Below are 25439 nucleotides of genomic sequence, written 5' to 3'. Positions count from 1 at the left end.
AGGGACTTTTAAAGCCTGGTTCATTTCTGTCTTTTGACGTGTCACACAGTTTAATGTTTACATTAATATGCATGAAAACTTTGATTGATTAAAACATGCAAGGTCAATTTAGACTAACAAATGTTTATTTAATACCCGGTGCTTTCATTGGGACAAACTCTTGAGCTGTTACTCATCAGTGTTGTATAATGTTTTATTCTTAGGTATTCTGTACTAAGCTAATGGAGGAGGCAAACAAAGGGACTTTCCCTGTGGACGTAGTGAAGAACATCTTCTCCAACATCTCCTCCATCAACGCCTTCCACAGCCAGTTTCTGCTCCCAGGCCTGGAGAAACGCATGGGAGAGTGGTGAGTGATTCGGCCTGCTTAGCTAACACAATCTGATGACACTGACATCTTCAGGGTCCAGAATAATGGACAACACACTAACCACCTTTTCCCCCAACAGGGAGTCCAAACCTCGGATCGGGGACATCCTGCAGAAACTCACACCCTTCCTCAAAATGTACGCAGAGTATGTGAAGAATTTCGACAAGGCCATGGAGCTGCTGAAACAGTGGACTGACCGCTCGCCTCAGTTCAAGGCCATCATTCAGGAGATACAGGTAGAGAGCAAATCCAGTCTGGAAAGATGAAGTTTAATTTCAGAAAGAGGATCAAATGACTGAATTCAGATGAAAAACAAAGAATATTTTTCTTGGGATAAACATACAGTGCCTTGCATAAGTATTCATCCTCTTTTAACTCCTCCAGTGTTGACGTGTTTCTGCTGCAAATTAAAAATAAATAATTAAGGGGTTGCATGGAGTGGGCCAAAACACAAGTTATCAAGATATATTAGTAATAATATGAGGATTCAGGTGTAGATGTTTGCCTTTATATCAATTCCAGGTTGTAGCATAAGACTACGGAAAAGTCCAGAGGAAGGGGGATGAATGTTTGCACAAGGGACTGTATTTCAATATAACACATTTAAAAAAACAAAACAAAGATAGGATATCTAAATAATTTTTGTGTCATTGTTGGACAGAGTACAGACGTATGTGGCAGCCTGACACTTCAGCATCACATGTTGGAGCCGGTGCAGAGAGTCCCTCGCTACGAGATGCTGCTCAAAGACTACCTGAAGAAGCTCCCTCAGGACGATGCCGACCGACGAGATGCAGAGAGTAAGATGAAAAAACTTAAATTCTCTCTGTCATGAACCATTTTTATTTGGCTATTTCAGGTAATCATTCTTTTCTTTCATCAGAATCGTTGGAAATTATCGCCACAGCAGCTACTCACTCCAACAGCGCCATCAGAAAATCTGTAAGTACAGAGGTTTCAAACTGAGACTGAATCTATCCAACACATCTACATCAAACTAAAGTAAATGTCCCATCTTGTTTCAGGATAATCTGAAGAAGCTGATGGAGATCTATGAGATGCTGGGTGAGGAGGAGGACATTGTACACGCCTCTAACGAGTTCATTAAGGAAGGCCACATCTTGAAGCTGGCAGCGAGGAACACCTCGGCCATGGAGCGGTACCTCTTCTTGGTGAGTGAAGCATCTTTTATCTAATGAAGGACTCTGCAGGGAAATATGCTGAGGCCAGACTTTGTCTACAATTGAAACAAGTGAATCATTTGAAGCCAGGATCACTCCTGTGTGAAGATGCATCAGGGGCACATGAACACATCTCTAAATTACACAGATGGCCAGATGATGAGATTATGTTCTGCCAGTTTCTTATTAACTCCGGGCTCAATGCCTCCCATCTGTGTAATCTGAGCTACCTGCAGTGTTTAAGACTGCACCCTTTGGAGGAAAACAACACATGAAGCCTGAAGAAAAACAGCACTAAAACCATCAGTGTGACGCTTTCTGCTTTATTTTCCTCCAGTTTAACAACATGCTGCTGTACTGCGTACCAAAATTCAGTCTGGGAGGGCCGAAGTACACGGTGAGGACTCGGATCGGCATCGACGCCATGAAGGTCCTAGAAACCACCAACGAGGACTACCCTCATACCTTCCAGGTGTCAGGGAAGGAGAGGATGCTGGAGCTACAGGCCAGGTTTGTTTTTATGCATAAATTTTACCAACAAGAGAGAAGTTAAGAAAATACAGCTTCTCTCTTATAAACCCTTTAAAGGAGTGTAAAAGCGTCCCGCCTTTCCCACACTGAAGGGTATAATTGTGTGACATTTGTTACCCATGCAGAATATTTTCACATATATGTGGGAGACCACCTAAATGAGCACACCCTAACTCCATCTTTCAGTTCTGTAAAGCTCTAAATAAACTCTTCTACCACGGCTGACTGCTGTGTGATTAGTGGAACAAGAACTGCTGTTTAATGGTTTGACTTTTTGTCCCCCTGTCAGCTCGGAGCAGGACAAGGCCAGCTGGATTAAGGTACGTACAGCACATAGGCAGACATTTTATTCTTTTTATTTGATGTTATGTGTTGATGGTGATAGAAACTGAATTCTGTGTTTTTGTTCTTCAGGCTTTCCAGGAGACCATCGAGATCTTCCAGCAAAAGAACGAATCCTTTAAGAACGCACAGAAAGACGTGGAGGAGGTGTCGGTCAGTGTCGCATCAGCACAGTTAAAAACCCATTTGTATAATTTCTGCTCCGTCATACCCGTACTGAATCTGATTTTCTTTGGATGTAGAATGCAGAGCTGGGGAAGCGAGCTCCTCGCTGGATCCGTGACAATGAAGTGACCATGTGCATGAAGTGTAAAGAGCCTTTCAATGCTCTGACACGGAGGAGACACCACTGCAGAGCCTGCGGCTACGTGAGTAATCTCATTGTCGTGAAGTCATGAATCATGCATACACAGTCCATAAGAATAGCTTAGTCATAGAACAAGGGGCTTTTACAGTCAGATACCACAGTGCTGATTTGAAACATGAAGAATTTACTAGATTTTAGTTAAATGCTCATGATGTGATCCTATTTTTAAAACCTGATTAGGAATTTACCACAAGCTCAGATCTTCATGAGTGTTGTTACTTCTGAACGCAGCACCCACTGTCTCTGTTTGAAATTAATATCTGGATTTTGGTGCAAAGTTTTACGCTATGTTTCCCACATCTACGAGCAAAAGAAATCCTGCAAGGAGACATTTCTTGCAAGTCATCCCTCCTTTCTCTCCCCTCAGCTTCTCTCACACTCAGCTTAAAATAGTCCCTGTGGCTTTAAATAGTTCCTGAAAGCTGAATTTAAATAGAAGATGCTCAAAGCCACTTCCAGTTAGAGATGGTAAATGGTTTGAATAAGAAAAAGTTATGTCATGAAGTTTCCTGTGATAATGACAGATCCTCTCTGTCTTCCTTACAGGTGGTGTGCTGGAAATGTTCAGACAACAAGGTGCCTCTTGAATATGATGGAAACAAAGTGAACAAAGTCTGCAGAGACTGTTTCTCCGTCCTGACAGGAGAAAGTGTAGCAGAAGGCAAGAAGAAGGGCATCCTGGAGGTAAGGAGGATGTATTGATACACATGCTCAATGTGTGCACATGCTGGGATCTCCGTTTATATTCTTGAACATGTAATTTAAAGTAGCTTGATCTGGTGTTAATCTGCGTTGTCTTCGTTGTGCAGATCGAGGCAGCTCAGTTCTCAGGCAGCAGCATCATGTGTGGCTTCCTGCAGTACTGTGAGAAGAACAAACCTTGGCAGAAGTTTTGGTGTGTCATCCCAGAGAAGGAGTGCCTGGTGCTGTATCTGTACGGAGCTCCACAGGTAAAACACCAAGAGCGTGAAGCAGAAAAGTTACCCGCTGTGCAGGGCATGCATGTGAGGTTACAGTATGTGGGAGTCACTAGGGTTACACCCACTGAGTGGGAGAAAACATGTACTTAGTGGCAGCGCCAGCGTTTAGCCTGAGGGCTGCCAAACACAGAAACAACTTCTTAAATGTGAAAGAGCTGTTGTGTGATTGACTCTACAAACAGATCAACCAGCAGCAGAGCCGTCTCTCTTCACACTGATAGAAACAGATAGAACCAGACACTGAGATGTTCACCTGCAGTTTTCATTCTGTGTCAGACGTGTTGGAGTTTGAGATGAAATCATACCTCAGGTTATTCTGTACCTACGACTAAATCTTTAAATACCTCACATCGCTGTCATGTCACAGGATGTTTTGCCACTCAGTCTGTCTTGGGGGTGTGTCCCGGTGGAAAAGTTATGTCTGCTCATATCCTCCATTGATTTAAGATCTAACCCTACAGTTAACATCCTCTTCCTTCCTGCCTCTCCCCACAGGACGTGAAGGCCCAGTGTACCATCCCCCTCCTGGGCTACTCTGTGGACGACATCGCCCGCCCCGCAGACCCTCCAGCGTGTTTCCGCCTCTCCCAGTCAAAGTCCACTCATAACTTTGCTGCAGAAACTGAGGAACTGAAGCAGCGCTGGCTGAGGGTGATCCGGGTGGCCGTGACGGGAGAGGTTCCAGAGTGTCCTCCAACTAACGGCAACAACCCCTCCATGATGGACAACAACAACACGCAGGAGGCGAGTACAGACAGCACATAAGGAGAAGCTGCTCATTAAAGTCATGGTGTGCACAGTGTGCTGCACACAAAACACAGATGTACACTCCTCATGCTGTCCAAATCTGAGTCTTTAAGACAGAGTGGACTGGATAAGCTGCCTTTCCTCATAAAGCTACAGAAGGACTTTGGGTTCACCGCTCGATCTGTGCTGGATTACTAAAGGACATGTCGGGTACAATCAACACTAGAGCAGAAGGCCTCAGGATTGATTGACTCCCCTCAAACTGGCACTGTAAAGGACAGCTCAAACTCACTCATCATGGACTTACAACCTGTGTCAGCTTCTCTTGAGCCAGTGGACCACCACAGACTTACACAGCGCCCTCTACAGGATGTGAATCAAAGCAAACTTCAGTCTGCTGGTGCTGTAACTCAACTCTGTGTACCTGTACAGTATATGTTATTTTCTTTTCTTTTCACAAAAGAATAATTGTGTTTTTATGTACAGAAATCAGTCCCTACTTTGTTTTGATAACATAGAAAACGACTAAGTATGATAAAGTATTTACAGTATTCCCCGTTTCTGTGCGTAAGAAAATGGATCCAAACCTGGAGAGTGATCCTGTGGTTGGATAACAATGGTCTCGCCTCTGTCTCTCACGTCTTAATGCAGAGTCATCAACAGTCTAATCAAACTGTGGAAGCATGATGGCTGCTCTGACTGCTTTGCAGATGGTTGCACCTGTCGTAAAAATGTTTCTTATAAGGAGCAATTCTGTTTGATTGCAAATCCACATGAAGGCAATATGCAGGGGCGCTGAAGGGAGGGGGTCAGGACAATATTAAGGGCCGATGACTGAAAGGGGTCATAATATGTGTTTGTGCATTAGTTGAAGTGAGCAGTAAAGTCCATTGTGGTATTTTTACATAAGACCCAAAGGTCCCTAAAAATCCTCTTTGCTACATGTTAGCATTTGAGCGTTCATTTTGCCAATGCATTTTATAATTCGAGTACATTATCAAGAAAACAAGCTGAGACACAGCTTACACTTTAAATAAGATAATGTGAATGTTTTTTTATCCTGTGACAAAATACCCAACAAAACAAAAGTCTTTCATCGCAATAATGCAGCAATCCTTAAGATTCATAATGCTGATAACTCAGGCTTGCTCACTGATTTCAACACCATCCATCAACAACATAGTTGTGCTTCTTTATAAAGTTTGGAGTATTACAGAAGATTTGTTTAAACTCTAATCTTCTAAAATGTTGGAGCCTACCATTCCCATGATGCAACTCATTAGCAACAAAAATGAGACGCTTCTCTGCTTCTAAATGCAGATTTTGAGTCGTATATTTGAAGAATAACCCGATGAAGTCACTGTGGCATCAGTCACATGTTAGGACAAGGAAATGCTGCCTCTGTAAAAGAGGATATAACAGGATGAGTGTTTTTAATCTGACAGTACGTTTTGTTTAACATCACTCAGTCCCGTGCCTCAGACAGTTCAGGTTTAGTTAAATAGGCAATCATGTGTATTCTAGTTCTGCATCACATCCGATGAATGAGAGTCATTACGTGAGAAGCTCTGAAGGAATCATTAAACTCAGAGCAGGATGGACCTCAGCGTGCGAGCAGAGATGAGCGCAGATCATTGTTGTCTTTGTGTGGCAGGTTTTCTACTTAACGCAGAACAATCACAGAGTTAGCGAGCAGGTGTGAGAAATGTAAATGTGTTTCTAATGCTGTAATTAATTTTATTATTTAAAGTAATTTATAGAGTATGATGAGCATGATCTGTTAAAAGTAGCACAAAGATGTTCCCTCAGTATCGACTCAGAGAGCAGGAAGTAGATCTTATTTTTCCACTAACTTACCAAACACATCACCCCGCTACGAGATCTCCCGTGTTCTCAATGCTGGTGCTCACCTGAGTCTGATCTCCCCCCCCCCCCCCCCCCCCCCCCCCCCTCAGTATTCAAATAAAATACAAGGGCACAAACTTCTGTGTGTAAGATCTGAATGTAAATCCAGATTTTTATGTCCTCTGAGAATCTGTGCACTTTACAGTCTTATAAAGTGTACCTTCAAAGAAAATAAAATGAAATTAATTATTGTTATTGTGGATCCATCTTTGTTTTTATGGTGTTTTTTCTCTGGAGTTCCCTGACCTGCAATTTGTTATCATAGAAGTTCATGTCAGTTCAGCATCTCAGGTGATATCAGTCTTTGTGACGCTACTTTTACAAAGAAACTTCTCGTTTCAGTTCCTTGTTTTGCCTCTCCTGACGTGTTTTCACTGTAAGTCACCTTAGGCATGCAGGTGAAAAAAGGTGAAGTCAACAGTTGCTGTTATCAGAAGAGGTGGACACTTGAGAGGTACCATCTCAGTGAAGCTTTGTGTCATCTGTAGCTGGCTTTTAAAAGTAAAAATGTGAGTTAAAGATTCACCATTAGCAGGAAGATCTTTGCAAGAACGATGCATACACACCTGAGTGCACGTCAGCAATTGGTGGATAGTGACTCAGGTTTTCAATAAGCAACAGCATGAACTTTGAACTCTTCATGGTGTGAATGAGATGCTTTGTTGTGTGAATTATGTTAACTAGACAAGAATTCAACAGGTTTAGAAAATGTTTATTTGCACAAAAGAGAGAAATCAATCCAAACAAAGGAATATCAAATTCTCTTAATGAGTAAAAATTTAGGAAGTGTTTGTGCAAGTCACTTAATCTCACTTCTTAGAGGAACACTTGTTGCACACAGTCAGTCAAACATAATTAGGAATGGTCACACAGAACGCAACACATGCTGATTGGCATGAACATCCAAAAATACTTCAGAGAAAGCTTCAACAGGTGAGTAGAAAAGAGTGCTAGAACCAGAAAAAGCAGAGTGACAGAAGGTTAACAGTCCTCGGGAGTTCTCCGGCAGAGGTTTTCATTCAATTCATGAAACTGAGGATTTGGGCTTTGGCCAGTCTTTGTGTCTTTGTGTGTGTCTCAGCTCTTTGACTGTCGCAGCAGGCCGCGGATCCTGCGGACCAGAGCCTGGATGAAGGTGTATCGGGAGCGAACTTGGCTGTACAAACCCTCCACCTCCAGCAGCTTCCTCTGCAGAGCCTCTCCAAAACTGGCTCCCATGTCGCTCTTCAGCTGCATGCACACAAACAGAACAAAGACAGACGGATGAGGGCTACGTACAGAGTTCAAATATAAACGTAGACAGATACATAAACAACATCATGCTGTCAGGGCAACATGAACTTTGAGCATGCTTCTAGATTACAGTCATTTCTTACCAGGTCCAGGTCTTGCTGGCTGACTCGGGACAGACTGATACCTCGTCCTCCGCTTGCCTGCAACCCACCAAACGAGTCTACGGAAAGGAACACTTGAATTGAGTCCACATCCAGAGGAAGTCTCTGCAGACTAGAGTGCTTTAAAAACAATCCCTGTTTTGTTTGTATTGTTTTCCCTTATTGAGATAAAGTCAACTGAATGCATCACTGGCTCAGTCTGCACATATCTCACCGTCTGCGAGGCGTGATCTAAATAAACCGGCTCCGGGCAGCAGGTCCTTTGGGTTAGTGGGAGTACAATGCAACAGGTAGTACTCAAGATGGCGCCACAGCACAAACAAACAGGTCTCGATAACGTCTGAAGAAGAGGGAGGTCAAGGCATTTCACAGGTTTTCATGGTGTGGCTATCTGCTTGGTATTACTCAGTGTTGAGAACTCCAAGGACAAAAACAATCTGTTGAAGGACATTATGCTAATTAATTGTAATTCTGGTCTCGTCTTCACTGCGATTACAGCTGAACCTGCAAAGGACCAAAGGATACAGGAGCAGAGGGCCAGCAGCTTCGCTCTGCTGTTAATAAGCTGCACCAGTCGTCGCTTTGCCAGCAAGTTCCTCTGAACTGATGGGATTTTCTCCACCCCTCCTGGACCGGACACCAGGCCCTGACACAGCTGATAGAGAAAGAAGGAGTCAGTACAGAGACAGAATATGCTGGAGTCTTTGAGGTGCATCCAAGAAAGAACAGTGGCTTATAATATTTAAGGGATTACAGTTAGATAAGTGTGTAAAAAGTGAATGCATGGTTTGATCAATCGATACCTCCTTGAGCTCCTCTGGAGGCAGCTGATCCAGGCTCTGAAGCTTCCCCAGGCTTTGTCTGTGACTCTGGTGGAATCTGAAGAAGTCTGTAGCGCTGTTCTTCAGCAGGTAGAGGACCAAGCCCAGGCTCGGGGCACGGGAGTAAGCTATGGAGGGCACAGTGGCTGGAAGATCTGGGGGGAAGACGAGGTGGTTAAACACTTAAAGACCATTTATGGTAAAAGGTAAGAGGGGATTAGGTTGAGAACTCAGAATCACTGAAAGCAGTGACATCAAAAATGACAGGTTGTGCTCAGAGTCACAGTCACAGGAGTCGAATTCGTGAGAGTACAGGCAGAATATCACTGACCTGTGCGTCCTCCATCTCTGCCAGCTGGTTCGCTGCCTGACGGGCTGAAGAGGCAGATGCTGAACTGGGCCTGGGTTGAGCTCTGCAGCAGCAGGGTCTGGCAGTACTCCATGATGTTAGCACACACCTGGACACAGAGGACAGCACCTCTCAGGTCACTTACAGAGGAGGACTGATGAATAATCATGACTATGGATATTGGACACCACATTCATTGTCAGTGCAATTTCATCCCCCATGCACCCACCATCCATCCTGCTGCGTGAATACATAATGAGTAGCTTCTTATGATGGATACGCTGACACAGCCACGTCTCAACATACATCTCTCACTCCTCAATAAGAAAGATTTGTGTCAGACCTGCTGCATGGCCACTTCCATCTCCTCTCGTCTCTCCACTGATTCTCCGGGTGCAGCGATCTCCGCCTGCTTCAGTAACCTCTCTCGCTCGCTCCCTGCCAGACGGCTCAGCAGGGACAGACAGAGGCGCTAAAAATGGAGAGACACGTTACTGTCTGAACAATTCACATGGTGGCGTGGGTATGCAACAGCAGGGATAAAGAAGGCAATAACAATATCTAATTTCTACTGTAGTGTGTGATTAAACAATGGCAGTAGTCTAACCTGGAATCTGTTGATATGACCCTGGAACTCAAGGAGGGCCGCACCGTTGACCTCCCCGCCCATCTCAAGAACACCTGAAGGATCAGGAAACACAAAAACACAACCGATCAGGGTCTCTGGATTTGATTGAAACATGAAAAGTGGACTATAAAGAGTATTTCTTATTTCATAAATACCTGGCAGAGCAGTTTTACTAATGATGCCTGTAAGCAAAGAGAGCTCCTGCAGAGCTCCCATGCTGAGCTCCTGACAGCGCAGCAGAGCCTGAATGGTGTCTGCATGGACTATGAGCCACTGGAGAACCTACAAACACAAGGTGGAATGAAAGGAATGATAAGCATCATTAATTACAAACAAACTCAAATTAATCAAATCCTCCAAAAACTCTGCTACAGTGATTTTACACCCAGCTGTGTGCGTACCTGTGCTGCCCCCTGCTGGTGGTTCATGGTGGTGGAGGTCAGGATCACCTGGAAAAGCCTGAGGGTGGGTAAGAGGATCTGCCTGTAGCGATCTAGAGGGCTGGGGATGAAGCCTGATGGGTCTCTCATCACTCTGTGGATAACGAGGGAGAAGACACAAACTTATGTTGGAGTTCTCCTCGACTGAGTTCAAGATTTTCACGGACACACCAAAGAAATAACTCCTCCTGCTTCCATTAAAACACATTGCTGGAGTCAGAGGAAGATTTAGAAAGAAGGATTTTTCCAGCAGGTTAGTTTACTGCAGCTCAACAAAGTTTCAAAACAAGCTGTTAGACAACTTTAACGTGTCTCAAATATCATAAGCGTCACTAAGAAATATGACCACATTACTCCAGTTTTAAATCCTTACTCTGGTTACCTGTTACTCAGAAAATTGACTTTAAAATATCTCTGTTGATGTAAAAGTATCTCTGCTCAGTGTCCAAATACATCTTCAACATACTTCTGACATATGAACCACCAAGGACCCAAAGAACATTAAGCAAATTGAACATACTCTTCTTTCTTTGAGTGAGCTGTCTCAACAAAGCCTGAAGCTCCAGTTAAAGGTAACAGGTGACACAGTTTAAGTTTCTCTCGCTCACATGAAAGAGGGTGTTTATCGTGTCATTTGATGATCCTTCTGCACAAAAACAACAATCACCGTCTGTCTGCCTCAGTCAGACTGATGTGAGATAAGATGATGAATATAAGTTGTAGCAGTAATAACCGACACTGCTGCTGCAGATAAGGACAGAAAATCTGCAGAGAATCATTGTTGATTCGCAGATTACCATAGCCTAATGATTTAACCACACTGTACAGTTTCAGTGCTTTCAGTCCTGTTAACTTCTAATATTACAACTCCACATAGTGCAACTGAATCAGTGTTAAGTAAGGTTGTGTCATACTATAAATGGAGATCAAGAGTAGAGAGAAATAAGAAGTCTGAGGATATTTCTACTTAAAGCTGCTGTGAGGAACTTTTGATTTCTATCAATTTTGGTGCCCCATTGTGGACAAAGTCATACCACTTATCTCTTGTTCTGTACATGCAAACGTAGTGTTTTCAACAAAAACCTCACCCTGCTGTCTTTTAACAGACAGATTTATCACTCAATGTGATTATTAGCCATGAAAATAGCTGAAATGGGGTGTTTTTAAAGCCAAATGTCAATCATGTGGTCTGACCATAGACTGTATAAAATATGGACGTAGTATCCGTGACGTCACTCATCTGTTCCTGAGAGCTGTTTTGAAGCAAATCGACGGCAGCAGCCATATTGGTAATGCGGAACTCAACTAGGCAGAGTGTGACGTAGTGTGAGTCTCTTAGCCAATGGCTGTGTGTTCCCAACCGGGAGTCACGTCAGTCATGTCCTTATTTGGGCAAAACTCATAATCTTAATATCTTCTTAACCGTCACGTTAGAAAAAAATTCACCCCCCGTACAGTGTGTGCCATTAGAGAGATTAGCATTGTAGGGTGAAGACGTTTTTTGAACCAGGCTGTAAACATGTTTATTAATGCTGCAAAGATTGTCTTTTTCCCATTCATATCTATGTGGTTTCCGGTGTTTCTGCAGCCAGCCTCAAGCGGATTTTCGATGTATTGCAGTTTATATCACTTCCGCATTGGCTTCATCGTTTGAGACCGGAGTTTGCCGCTTGGGTCTGACACCTACCCCCTCTGAGTGGTTTAAGGCATTAAAGAGGCATCAGTGTTGGTTTCAGTCTGTTTCTAAGCTGGTGAAAAACTCCTCATAGTGCCTTTAAATAAAATCTTTAAAGACAGAAACGGTTTCCTTCCACTTCAGTCCGTACCTGTGAGAGTCACTGTCAGGTACCATGTCAAACACCTGACACTCGATCAGCTGAGCCACCAGACCACAGCGCAGCAGCTCCACAGCTCCCAGTCCGGTCTTCGCCACACGGGTCAGCAGAGCCTGAAAAACACAGCACAGTTTGAACCTGAGGAATCTTGCTCTGAGTCTGGTTTTAGATGGAGGCTGTTCAGCCCGGAGTAGTCTCAGTGTCAGTGCACATCTCACCATCTTGCTCTCATAGATGTAGAGAGGTTTGAGGAGCGGGGGCTGAGGAACGAGCAGGCTCTGCAGGGCGACGTCATCCTGTCTCAGGCTCTCCACCAGTGAGCGCAGGTAGCCGCTGTTACAGACGTAAGTGAGCCACTGGTTTTGGCGGTCTATGGACAGGATCCGGTCCAGCACCGCCAGAGCCAACATCTGACAGACAGGGAGAGGAGACAAGGTGAGAAAACAAGCACTGAGTAAGACAAACATGCGTGGCTTGGTGGTTAAAGGGTAAAGACTTGTCTTAGATTTTTAAGATATTCTGACTCAGTTCCTCCTTTTTATTTAGCTTTGCTCTCAAGTGAACTCTACTCCTTGTGGCCCTGCTCTTTACAACTATTTAATTTTTTTAAATGTAGAAAACTTGTGAACATTTCCATCACATGTTGGCTCTTACCCTGCTGATTTCATGGCCGTCACATGCATCCCGACACACCACCTCCATCAGAGACTTGCCGTAGCTCTCGATGATGGCAAGGTTCTCTCTCTGCAGTTTGGAGAAACCGTCTTCAGGGGCCGTGAGACGCTCCCACATCGCTTTCCCAGCTGCAGGAATGGAGAGAAAGTCTTTTTCAAACAAGCAGACAACTATGTAGATTGTTTTATTTGACATCAGGACCCATAAAAGACTGTTTCATTAAATTTGTCTGAGCCATACCGGTCTGCAGAGTGTCTGGCTCTTCAGGTTTCTGGGCGATTTGAAGGTAGTACAGCAGAGAGCCGTACAAGTGAGCACGCAGACGCTGGTATCCACCTCCTTTAAGAGTGAAAGACAACATTATAAACTTTAACCTGATCAAGGTTTGCCTAACCAAGAGTCACATGTGAGAAATGTAGGAGTAAATCACTACACACCAGTACAAAGGATGAAGTCCAGCAGCTTGCGGAGAATCAGGTGGAGGGCTGAGTTTGCGATGGATGCAAAGCCGGAGGATGCTTCTAATCCCGCCCCCTGCTGCTGCTCGGACAGCACTGATTGGCTGAGATGAGCCGTCAGAGTGAAGACTGCCCCCGCGACAATGGGCATCAGCTCTCCTGCTGCGTCCTCAGATAACACCTGGACAACGTGCAGCAACATTCAGTTTGGTTTTATAACACACTGGAGATCTGAGATGGACTTCAGTTCACTCCTGTATGGATAATATCTGGGGTCTTATTCCCTCACTGACCTTATCGTGCAGGTCCAGCAGCAGGTCTCTGATGATGAGCTGTCTGTCATCAGCAGGTATGAGATCAGAGGGACAGGCTGTCAGCAGAGTCTCCACCAGACTCCTCCAGGACCGCAGTGCGTGCCGCTTTGCACTCAAACTTCTGCGGACACGATTGCGTTCCACCACCTGCTGCAGGATGGAGTTCACCTCCTACAGGGACACACAGAGGGACACGGTTACAGAATAACAATCAACTGTGTGATTGCTCCTGGAAACTACTGCTGTAATGGCTCTTTGAAATAAAAAGCTGTGTACCAGTCATCTTATCGAACATGGCAACTCTATCCTGGATTATATAGAAAACCTCCCAACCTGCAAATGGCCATACCACTGTGTAGTCTGACTACAGCCTCTATCACACCTGAACCTTTTTAAATATTTGCCTCCTCAAATTTCTAAAGTTGCATGTTCACACATGTCCCTCACATTGTGAAGTGTCCCCTGGTGGATGAGGGTGATAGTGGGCAACAGTTGAGGGGTGTGCCTCCTCAGGAAGAAAGCCACAGAGTAATGTTTGAAACATGACGGCAGACGAAGAAACAGAGACCTATGCTGCGATGGCAGCTTGGTTTCTTTTTAGCAATGGATGTGCAGAAATCTTCCCTGTTCTCATCTTAAAAATGATTCTCCTTCTTCGACCTCTGATGCTTTTATTCATCCTGTTGGGTAGAACTCTTCAAGGTTTGCATCAGCAATATTCCTGCTGCATTCTCACATCAGATCACTCTTGACTTCATGTGGAAACTTTACGAGGGAACTTGCATGAAAAAGTCTGGTGTAGTTGGGGTGAAAAGTGTGGCTGTTTGCATTCACACATGCAGCCAAACCCCCAAAATGTGAGAGGTTTTGTGCACATGTGAACACAGCTTATATCAAAACACTTCATCGGCTTCCCGTTCAAAACAGAATCCCTTTCAAAATCATATTATTAGTCCATAAAGCACTCAATAGTTCAGCTCCCCAGTACATCTCTGACTTGCTCACAGTGTAGAACCCGACCCGGACCCTTTGTGTATGGTTAAAAGTCTTCCATCTGCTAACCTGAGTCAAATTAAAGTCTGGTGAAGGGGCCTTTAGCTACTGTGGAAGTTGACACGTGTCTTCCAGTATTGAGTTTTGTCTCTTTATTTTGTTGTCTTCTAATGATATAAATACAGCTCCTGTCTGTCGATGTGTTCACATTTCAAAAAGCAGAATAAAACTTGAAACAGTCTTTGTTCACTCACCTCCATTAACAGGGGCCTCTGCCCGATGGCTGCCATCCCCTGCAGAGCGTTCACCTCCGCCACCAGCACTCTGTGCAGCAGCTGAGACGAAACAAAACATGTTACCGGATGATTGAACAGAAACGCTAAAAGAACAGATGATTACATGTTCGACCTGGAGGCTCACCTTGACGTTGCACACGGTGTGTCCTTGCTCGTTGACGTGCTCACAGTTAGAGATCACCTGCTCTATCTGAGTGCGCTCAAAGAAGTCCAGCTGCAGCAGCTCGGGCATGTCCTGACTGAAGTCGATGACGTCCAGCACACTCAGGAGCTTCCTGCGTACTGATGGCATCAAGCAGAGACAAGGTGAGAGTCAAAGTCAAAATCAAATGAGGGTTCAGGGTCAGATTCTGAGCCTGACATGACAGCGTAAATACTGAAATCTATAAGGATGTGAAGATGGATGAAGCAGAGTTAGATCAATGTTTTTACTGGAGAGGCACCGACCTTTAGAAACGGTGTCAAAGTGAAGGAAGCCACTGACTGATCTGGTTTCTTCCTCCATGCCAGATTCTCCATCCACTGAAAAAAACAGATATTATGAGGATCCTTTAGTGGATGCATGAATGAGACTTTTGTTGATCATAATTACTGGAAAAGCATGTGTGAAAAAAAGAGAAATTGATATTTTAGGTTAAATTATTGACAGGCTTTGGACAACATAAAGTTTGAGATCTTTTGAACAAAAAAAAAATAATAATCAGAGTCAGGAATATTTGTCTTAATAAAGTAAGTGTATATACATTGAAATGTCCAAATATCCTGTGTAGAGAAAGAGATGTGTGATATTTAAGACCTTTACACCAACAAATTAGCTGAAAACAAACATACCTGTATGCTGAGTGTGTGGCTGGTCATCCAGCAGGAGGCTGACGAGGCGCTGTGTGTGTGAGCGCTGGCGGTTCAGTGAGGTCACCCTCAGCTCGATAGCAGCTGTCTTCATGAGCCAAGACATCTGGGAGAGGGCGGCGATTTGATTGCCTTAAAAAGCAAAGAGAGGAAAACTAAGGCCATGAAAAGACGAGACATGCATTGAATTTTTATCAACACTATCAGGGTGGAGGATTTCAACATGCCTCAACATAAAAAGCTCATGAAATCCAAAATGTTTGACAGAAAAAATCTAAAAGCTGCTGAATGAGCAGAAAATAAACTTCAATTAATCACCACAGACAACTATCCTCTCCCCACATCATGTGTATTTACACACACGTCTGATAAGTACGATGCATTTTTATATTCAAACATGCCGTCAGCTTGAAAGCTTGCATCAATGGGAGTCGTTGCTGTTATTGTACTTTGTCACAGAGATCTGCAGCTCTCTAGACGCAGAGACTACACTGAGCTACACAATCAGAGTGAAACTTGACCCTGAGAGCATTTAAACAGAAGCTGTAAATATGGCTCCTTCCTACAAGTCTGTGCAGAGCTGAGTGGAGCTGTGGCTGTGTTTGTGAGTGCTTCAGGACTTAAAATGAAGAAAATAACGCTGATGTCTCTGACTCCGTTTTCTTCTCATCAACACTCCTCATCTTCGTACAGTCAAGCTCGCATGACCACTACTCTGCACACACTTGCTCTTTTTGAATTTTGTTATCTTTGATTCAGGCAGTCAAGTTTTATTATGTTTCAGAGTATAAATAAAACAGTAATTTATTTATGATTAGATTATGATTACGTGGAGTCTAAATACCAGGAAGAGGTAAATCCTTGCTGTTCTGCCTTTTAAGAATAACTCAGATAATCCGATTAATCACATTATCCAAATTCGGGATTTTTAAGACATCATAAAAACATTTTTTGTTTATTAAATGTTCAAAAATATATCAGGGAAATCCTCTGACTCCTGTCACATGAAGTAACACAGACTATTTGCCCTGAATGGAGCAGACTGGTTATACCTGCTGCTGTAAGAAATCAACCCAAAGGCTAACTTTGAGTCAGAAGAGCCCTGACGTCCACACACCTTCAGAAGCACACTACAGTTTAACATTCACTTTCCAGCACGATACAAAGTAAAAGCTTATTTTCCCTTTATTGCCGTTGACATCCTACCCATTTTTTTATTCATGCTATTTCATGTTGACATCTGATTGTTCTTATATGTTTAGAGTAAGTTCATCAGCGTGGACTCTGTACTCACTGGGCAGGATGAAGGGGAGATGCTGCAGGTGAGAGAACAGGAAGTCCTGGCTGGTTCTCAGGTAGCGCATGGTGGGTCCTGATGTGTCCGGGAAGGCGCACAGCTGGTAGATCACCTGAGAGAGGGGAAAAAATGATGGAGACACTGATTAGACAACCAGACCAGGTATGAATACACAAACATTCAACCTGCTTCAAACTTATGATATATAAAAGTGAGGTGCTGCTGTGCTTCATCATGAGCTGCAGAAAGGGACCACTCTATCAGACGGTTGAGGATTACCTGGTAGCAGAGCTCAGCCAGGTGTGGGGCTTGCTGTGTGAGTACAGGTCCTGATCTCTTCTCGGTGCCTCTCTGCAGCAGATTCAGGATTGCGTGAAGGCAACTCCTCGGACATCCCAACACACCTGCAGCACACAAATGCAACCATCAACTCACAAGTCTGCAGATTTTAACATGTAATGACGATATGGCTGAAACAGCCACCAACATAAAAAAGCATGGACTTGTTGTGCCTGACCTGCGTCCTGCAGGTTGGTAGTGGACACAGGTTTCTTGACCTCATAGCCCAGAAGATAGAGGGCCAGGTTTGGTGTCTTCAGCTCCAGGGACGTGATGAGCAGGTTCAGGATGTGGATTTGGGTTTCATGTCTGATTCTTGAAACCTTCCTTTGTTGGTCAGAGTCTGGAAGTATTTGTTGACATGTTGAGTTCTTACAGCATTTAAACAGCAAATTAAATACACAAGAAAGTACAACAATATGTTCCTCTCACCGTCTTCTTTCTCTGCTCCCTCCTCGGCCTCTTCATTGTCCAGACACTCCACGAAGCCCGCCATCAGTTTATCACTCACAGTCTGAGGGGCAGAGAAAAAATCTCCTCAACCTGAACCCCAATTCAATACTGACCCTAGAACAAACTTCAGTAACAAAGCAAGATTTGATACTTCTTTTAAATAACATCTAAAAGTTCATAAGAGAGAGCTCCACTGACGGAAACAGTGAAGTAATTTGTTTGGTATCTTTTCTCAGTGATGACACTTTTAAACCAAACTAACGCTCTCAGACATCTGCAGAGCCCCTGCTGGACGGTGCAGACTTTTGTTCAATTGCAGCTAAAAGCCTCGATCATCCCGCCTGCTGTGTGCGGTCTGCTCTGTCATACCTCCAGCTCTCACACAACCACGACACAGCAGAGCTCTCAGTCACAGGTCAACAAATACAGAAGTTTGTAGACGTGTTAAGACCACAAACACAGCAAAATGATAAGACAGTAAGAAAATACAGAGAGCCGAGCCTCTGCAGTTATGGAAACCATCATTTTTTTCTAGGCTGTGAAATGAGCTATGATATCATTTATATCACAAGTATTATAACAAGTTGACAAATGCATATCATCTGCATATACACTTATGCAAATGTTTTGTAAAAAAAGTTCTCCTTAATTCATTCAAATTCAAGATATCTGTACCTGATCATGTGTGAAATCTCCCACAAGCCTGTTCTGGATGTTGGGGTAGTTGGCAATACGGCGCAGGATCTTGGCACTCTGGAAGGCAGCCTCTGGGCTGGTGCTGCTGTGGTACAGATACCTGCAAGGGACAAAGGTAGATACATCACGAATAGTAACTAATCTGGAAAAGAAGGGAAGGAAGTTGCATTAGCATACTAAAACCTGGGTGCACATACCTTGCAATGTTGACTATGTGATCAGCCCTTCGAGTTTGAGGACTGACCCCCTGGAGGAGCTGCTCCAGTGGGGACACCAGGAGGGAGGACTGGCTCTCCCTGAGGAGGTCCATGAACATCACCTCCTTCTGTAGAGCCAAGTCCAGCAGGCAGAGGCAGTGCAGCACGGCTGACTCCAAGTGCTTCTTACCTGTCAGCAAAAAGAAACAGAGCGTGTCGTCACAAACACACACATAGACACAAAAGCATCTGTTTTCTTGCATACGTTTTCTCACCAGGGAAGGGTGCGTAGGTGTCCAGCTGGCGTACGCCCTCCTCCAGCAGGCTGAGGCAGAGCGCCAGCATGGGCGAGTCGTTGAGCAGGTGGAACATGATGCTGTGGCCGGGTGGTTTGTCGGCTGGGAGCTGCTCACCCTGCAGCTCCACCATCTCTTGGACAAAGTCTGACGGCTGCGGCTCATAGTCCTGCAGCAGCTTGTGGAACACCTCTAGGACAGCATCCGCAACTTCCCACTGGGGTAAAGTTTGGGAATGAGAAAGAAATGAAGAGATCTGTGTGCTGCTGTAAATGCCTGCATGTTTAAAAGTGTGAAAAAGCTCAACATGCTACTTTACCTTCTCCGCTGGGCGGCGATATGCTCTGGTGGGGAAGGGCAGGAACACAGAGTCACGCAGGAAGTTTAGGTAGGGTTGAAAACCTGGGACACGTAGCCCCGCCCCCAAATTAACTGGCATGCTGCTCTCGACCAATGTGCTGGTCAGATGACAGAAGCCTCGTGTTAGGGGATACTCCTCGCAGCTCGACTCAATCTCATTCAGCTCCACCTGAGAGTCCAGAGAAAAAACATGAGGCAGCTTGCAATATATACTGTGTGTGTTTCTCTATATTCAAGGAAGAATGTTTTCCACCGTGATGAGGAGGAAGCCAATCATTAGTCTCCAGATTGATTGTTTGTATCTAAAATCACATCCATGGGTTCTAGAAATATCTGCAGAAATCTCACCTCGATTCCAGCAGCCTGCCTCTGCCCTGGGGCTCGCACTGTCTGAAGGATCTACGATAAAAGATACAGATGAGAGAATGAATACACTATTAGAGAAAAACAACAGCTACATGACGTTAAAGTTTTACAGTTTAGGTCCAGTATTCACAAAAACTGACACTTGACAGACTCTCCTTCTAAACTGGTTCCCTGAGTCTATAAGTGCTGACCTGTGTGTACTCCAGAGACTGCCACAGTGACGCAGCGATCTCTGGTGACTTCCCAAACGCAGCCAGGCAGTGCAGGAGATCAGCCTTCAGGACGGGAGGAACGCTGCACTGCAGCAGCCCCAACATCACAACAACCGGGGTCCACTGGGGATGCTCACACAACGCCAGACGAGCATTTTCACTCTGGAGAGGAACAAACATCATAACACAGTTTAAAATAATCTCATTAACATGTATAGAAGATAAAAAAAAATAACCTGATGACTCATTAAACTTCACATCATTCTTGTTTTGAATCTACATAACATGAGAGTTTGATTCTTCTGATGAATGTTGTCCCATACCCAGGTAATGATGGTGGTTAGTAACTGAAGAAATGAGGTGAGTCCCTCCAGCTCTCTTTGTGTGATGCCCCTTAGTGGTGGGTGGCGGTACTGCGACGCGTCTGGATTTGGAAAGTCTCTCCGCAGGTTCTCGTGGTACAGCATGAGAGAGTGAAAGAAATGCTCCCAAGACACGGGGCTGCCAGAAACTCCCTGGATGTTGTCACCTGATCACGTGAACACAAAGTCAGATCATTCAGAGACGTTCTATGAGAGCGTTGGTTTTGGTGCAAAATAATGGATAGAATAAAATAAAGAGGGACTAAATGGCAGAACGTTTACAATCAAGAAACTAACAATACAAGTCTTGCAATATAAAATACAGAGGTATCGTAAAGAGACATGAACACAGACTAATACTCCAATGGTGGATATCCCCAATCCAGATTACCACTTAATGAAAGTGTTTCCTCAGAGACACAAAGCTGAGACATCCAATGTTTTCTCAACAAGCTTTCATTCTAGAAATCATTCCAAATATATCTGAACTGAGTCTAAGAGATTAAAAAGCCTTTCATGTTATTACAGCAGTCTTCGCTTACTGTGTGTGGCTCCGTTGGTTTTCAGCAGGCTAAAGCAGTAGTGCGCACACTGAGGACCGTTGGCGAGGCCTTTCAGCATCCGCAGGTACGAGATGTAGAGGGTGGAGGGCAGGAGGTCTCCCATCTGACGCACAAACTTGGATAAAACCACCTGCATCAAAGCACAGGGAAAGATTTTGAAGAGGAAGAAGCACAATTTATGCTACACACATTTCAGATTTGAACACACATACCTTAAATACAAGTCTGTGAGGCGCCCTTACCTGTTTATGTGGAGGCCTCTGCAGCGCCATTCCCAGGTAGGATCCCTGCAGCGAGGTGTGCTGAAGAGACTCTGTGGGACACCAGAACTCCAGACCCAACTCCAGCCCAAAAGAGTCCTTATTGTAAAACTCTCCAATCTGAAAGACAAATATTAATCATGACTGTTAAAACCTAAAACAATGTTCTGTTGTTCTCCATGTAGATTATCACTCATTTATTTCTGTTTTAATATATCTTTTTTATTGTTATTCTTATTGCTTTTATACCTTTTCCAATTATTATTTTTTTAAACATTAACATATTTATCTTATTGTAGTTTCACTTTATTTATTTTCCTATTTCTTTATCTATTTTCTATTTTAAATTATCATCATTTATTATTATTGGTTGCTATTTCGTTCATTCACTTACTGTGTCTCTTATATAAAAAATATCACTTGCTTTAATTGTTTACATTGATCTTTTGGATGTAATGTGTAAAAATTCAAATAAACAGATATTTGAAAAAAAAAACTAAAACACAAACAGTCTGCAGTGTTTCAACAGTTTCATGACTTTAAACTTTTAATGCTGCTCATCTCAGATGTGAAGCTTGTTCTCCTCCACCATCAGTACCTCCATTTTTGAAAACTTCAGTGAAACGCACTGTGATATGTTGGCTGATGTGTTTATGTACGTGTGCATGTGATAGGAGAATAGACGTACAAGGATCATGAGGTGGTCCAAGTCTTTGCGTAACGAGGATGGAAGCTCACTGTCCATCTGCATGGACATGTGCACCAGGCGTGCATCCTCATCAGCACGGTTACGGAGCTGCTTCACCTGCAAAGACAGAAAAAGATGTTAACAGCGTCTGTCCTGTTATCGTCGATTCAGATTAAAAATTCTAAGATATTTAACAAAAGAATGTTTTGTTTGCAATGGGAGTGGAAACCTTTAGAATCTCTCACCTTCATCGGCATGAGTGCGAGGAAGTCTGTGATGAGCGAATGAAGGCGGCGGATATAAAACTCTTCCTGGGCAAAACTCTCACATCCCAGCATGCCCTCCTTCATAAACAGAAAGACGTCCCCCAGAAGCGCCTGGTCAGCCAGAGCCTCGTCTGCCTCAGTGAACTCCACCAGGGCTGCAGAGCACATGTACAAAAAAAATACCACGTTTAAGAGTCTACGATGTTTGAGAGATCAACTTTGGGTTTGAGGATTTTCTCCAAAATGCTGGAATCTGAGAAGTAGGGTTCTCACCAGATCCCTGTGGAAGCTGAGAGAGGACCCTCAGAGACAGAGCCCAGGCCAGTCGACACACAGCCTGCAGGCCTGGGAGCTTCCAAGGCTGACCGTCCATCAGACGACTGTGCACTGCAGACACATACTGCCTCTCTGTCAGTAACGGCAGAGCCTGCAGGAGGTCTGAAAAACAAAATAAACACAAAATGTCAAAACAAAAAACAGGGAGGTAACATCAGTCCTGCGCATTCAAAAGTCAAAGAGTTTAAATAAACTGTGACCTGTGTGTAATTGACAGTCTGTGCTCTCACCCTCTCTGTCTTCTGTTCCCTGTTCTATGAAGCTGACGTCCAAGCAGTACAGCAGAGCCATGACCAGAGCCATGTTCACACAGTCCAATGAGCCGTCAGCTTGAGCTGTGACTGTCTCCAGGTGGCCAATCAGAGCCAAGGTGTCATCTTTCGTCAGCGGTGACTGACAGGTCCATGAAAACAGGCTGTCTGCAAGAGCCTGTCTGCACTCTTTGATGAGGTCAGAAACCTGGGGACGAGAGGAGAGTCAAATAAAACCTTCTGTACAGAGATCCCTCCAATAAATGTTCCCACCCTGGTCCCTTCATCACACCTCTTTCCTGTGTTTCTCGTTTCCCAGGCCGCGCTCCTTCTGCAGACGTTCAAACTCTCGTGTCACACTTATCTCTGACACCAAGGTTAGGATGCGTTTGGTCAGACCCTGGTTCATCAGTTCATCTGTGAAGCGTGTGGTGAAAGCTACCAGCTCTCCACTGAGAAGGAGCACACACAACAGCACAGGTCAGTTATAAAAACACATAGCTCTTTAGCTCTGTTAGTGCTTGGATGTTATTCACAGACAGCCTTCTTACCTTAGGTCCAGGGTGAAGGTCTTGCCCTGGCGTGACTGGATGAGTGTGCGCAGAGAGTTTGCCACACAAAGCTTTCCATCCCAGTAGAGGAGCACCGCTACAAGACCTCGAGTCAGGCCGGGAAAATGGGGCTGCTGCTGCTCACCTGGGGACACATGATTAGTTGTGACAAAATGTCTTTATCACTGAATGTGCTTTAAGTCCAAATCATGTAATCATCAGAGAAAACCAGCAACAAAACAGCTGTTCTATCTTTTGTCACATGTTTTATGTCCACCTTACCTGCTAACAGAAGCTCTAAGGCGGCCAACTCTCCGATGTCAAACAAATCACTGAGGATAAAAGCCTCCTTCAGAAGCTGCTCCGGGAGGAGACGTGACCCCTGCTGACCCTGGATGGCAATGCCTTCTGTGCTGGCTTTACGCACCTTTTCTCTCTGCTCTGCACTCTTGGGCTAAAAAATAACACCAGATGATATAAATATTTAAGTTTTAGAAAACACACTGTATGACAAATCTGATCAACGTGTGTGCACAGCATCTCACCGGGTTTTTGAAGAGTGAGAGGAAGTTGGCTTTGTGTTTCTTCAGCAGCAGATCCAAGAGGTGGACACACTCAGGCTGTCTCCTCAACACCGCCCCGTCCACCGTCTCCCACAACTCCTTCAGCGGCCCCCACAGACTGGCTCCTGGGTGGGTCAATTAAAAGGTTGGTCTCACGACTCCTCCAGAGAACTGATCTCTACCACTCTAGTTATGGTTACTTCTTTTCTTCTTTGATCTAATCTTATGGTATTTTTTTTCTTAACATGTTAGTGTATCTTGTCTGCATAACACCAAGCTCAGTCCTGTACACTGTAAACCAAATTATACAAACTAATTACTAGATATATAACTTAAGGTGTGCTGGCAGCTGGGTAGAGCTTCATATGACTTCATCCAAATGGTTTAAAAGCATGCCCATAATGTAAATAAAATACCTGACCTCCATCTAACAGGTGAAATATACACGCTGAGTCTGAAAAGATTGATTGTATTCATTAAACAGTTTCCTAATTTAATACGATTAATTGAGATTTTTGTGATGTAGCAGTAGTTTGCCATTTACAACTTATCAACAGAACTTATGTTGGATCATTGACTCTTTCATGATGTTGTTATATCATGAAAGAATAACCACAGACATGTTTGTGTAGGCCTTACACTTTAATATGACTGATTAAAGGCGGATATATTAATACGAGCTTCCTTTTTTAATACACCTGTTAAATTAATAACTTTAGTTAAAGTCTCATTCTTGTAGAATGCTCCTTTTATGTTGATATTATCACGTTTTTATTAATTGCAGTATTAAAAAACCTACAGAAAGCCCAGAAGTCACCCAATCCGGTGTTGCGGTTCATAATGTTACCCTGTGAACTGGCGACTTTAAAATGAACGCGTCTGTGGTTGCCGTAGTTACGTCTTGGCCCCACCTGTTAGTTTGGTTTTCACTGAAGACATGTCTGATCAGTACATTTCGACATGATTATGAAACAGGGACTTTCGAGGGACTGTCGTGTTGTGAATGCTCATTGAGCTGAAAGTCGCCAGTTAACAGGGTCACACATTAAACCGACACACCGGTAAGGAAAACAAATCTGACCAAGTGTCACAGGTAAACAAGTGAAATAGACACATTGCTCACTATTGGTACTTTAGACTGAGGGTTGGTTTAGTACCTGTTTCATAAAGTTAATCGAGGCAGACTATAACTGTGAGTGAAATTACTTTATATATCAAACAATGATGTCAAACATTCATCTGCTCTCTATGTCACAGTTTCACTTTTGTTTTCTGATAAATAAACTTGTTGCTGGTTCATCTGAAACAGTTTCTTCAGGTTTTTCACAATACCTTCACAGAATGACCTAACTTTATCGTACAGGTGTATTTACTCAGTGTGAAAACGTGCTAGCCCAAGAGTGTTCCCTCATCAGCTGCGTTTGCATGCAGGCTAGGCCCAGTTAGCCTAGCACAAGTGCCAAACTTGAGCGCCCCATCACCATAAGGTGACATTAACACCTGCGACTGAGCTGGCGCTACAAAGGGGAGGGTGTCCGTGTTTCTGTGTGGCAAACAAACTAGTAGCAATACATATATCTGTAAGCGTATGTTTATAAATGAAAGAAAATATGTGATTCATACCCGAATTTACCGCCATCTGCGCCGCCATGATACTCTCTGACAATCAGCAGGAGGGTCCGCGCTCGTGCCGGTGTGAAATTTAAAATTATCTCAACAAGTTAAAATCCGGTTCAACCAATCAAATAAATAATATCTACATGCATATGAATGACCTACAAAGAATAAGAGTATGATTATAACATTACAATAATTTTCTTTAATTCTTTTCAGGCGAGGTCCTCGGACGGTTGAGGCTGCCTTGTTGGAAGTGAGTTGTAGTTTAGTTGTGTATACAAGAGGAGTAGT

At 43.9% G+C, this 25439-nt stretch overlaps 2 protein-coding genes across 5 annotated transcripts in view; one reads left to right on the top strand and one right to left on the bottom strand.

The window, feature by feature from the left end:
- fgd4a (FYVE, RhoGEF and PH domain containing 4a) overlaps nt 1-6618 on the top strand; it is a 75828-nt gene extending 69210 nt beyond the window's left edge. For all 4 annotated transcript variants that reach the window (XM_034685023.1, XM_034685024.1, XM_034685026.1 and 1 more), the window contains 12 exons: nt 204-349; nt 450-606; nt 1032-1170; nt 1254-1312; nt 1396-1542; nt 1889-2061; nt 2372-2402; nt 2497-2577; nt 2667-2792; nt 3338-3475; nt 3601-3741; nt 4267-6618. In XM_034685023.1, coding sequence (XP_034540914.1) covers nt 204-349; nt 450-606; nt 1032-1170; nt 1254-1312; nt 1396-1542; nt 1889-2061; nt 2372-2402; nt 2497-2577; nt 2667-2792; nt 3338-3475; nt 3601-3741; nt 4267-4536 — 1608 coding nt within the window. In that variant the 3' untranslated portion in view covers nt 4537-6618. The remainder of the gene's footprint in view (nt 1-203; nt 350-449; nt 607-1031; nt 1171-1253; nt 1313-1395; nt 1543-1888; nt 2062-2371; nt 2403-2496; nt 2578-2666; nt 2793-3337; nt 3476-3600; nt 3742-4266) is intronic.
- Nucleotides 6619-7114: 496 nt separating this feature from the next.
- On the bottom strand, nt 7115-25366 carry nup205 (nucleoporin 205). The gene is made up of 42 exons (XM_034686700.1): nt 25155-25366; nt 23514-23656; nt 23251-23422; nt 22969-23113; nt 22710-22869; nt 22397-22625; nt 22104-22268; nt 21810-21985; nt 21565-21681; nt 20859-20996; nt 20596-20746; nt 20015-20220; nt 19671-19853; nt 19462-19512; nt 19073-19282; nt 18733-18970; nt 18458-18647; nt 18240-18360; nt 17544-17625; nt 17290-17454; nt 17052-17176; nt 16770-16884; nt 15458-15607; nt 15074-15148; nt 14751-14908; nt 14585-14665; nt 13317-13508; nt 13003-13204; nt 12806-12904; nt 12545-12693; nt 12109-12300; nt 11882-12003; nt 10017-10149; nt 9771-9897; nt 9595-9668; nt 9331-9459; nt 8970-9096; nt 8621-8793; nt 8343-8472; nt 8032-8157; nt 7800-7876; nt 7115-7653 (listed from the first exon to the last, which is right to left on the bottom strand). Exons 1-42 carry the CDS (start codon nt 25180-25182, stop codon nt 7501-7503), a joined length of 5979 nt encoding a protein of 1992 aa, XP_034542591.1. The 5' UTR covers nt 25183-25366; the 3' UTR covers nt 7115-7500.
- Between the last annotated feature and the right edge of the window lie 73 nt (nt 25367-25439).

The sequence above is a fragment of the Notolabrus celidotus genome, chromosome 6 (genome assembly GCF_009762535.1).
Source record: "Notolabrus celidotus isolate fNotCel1 chromosome 6, fNotCel1.pri, whole genome shotgun sequence".
NCBI classification, from domain to species: Eukaryota; Metazoa; Chordata; class Actinopteri; order Labriformes; family Labridae; genus Notolabrus; species Notolabrus celidotus.
This window is presented reverse-complemented; position numbering and strand designations above follow the sequence as displayed.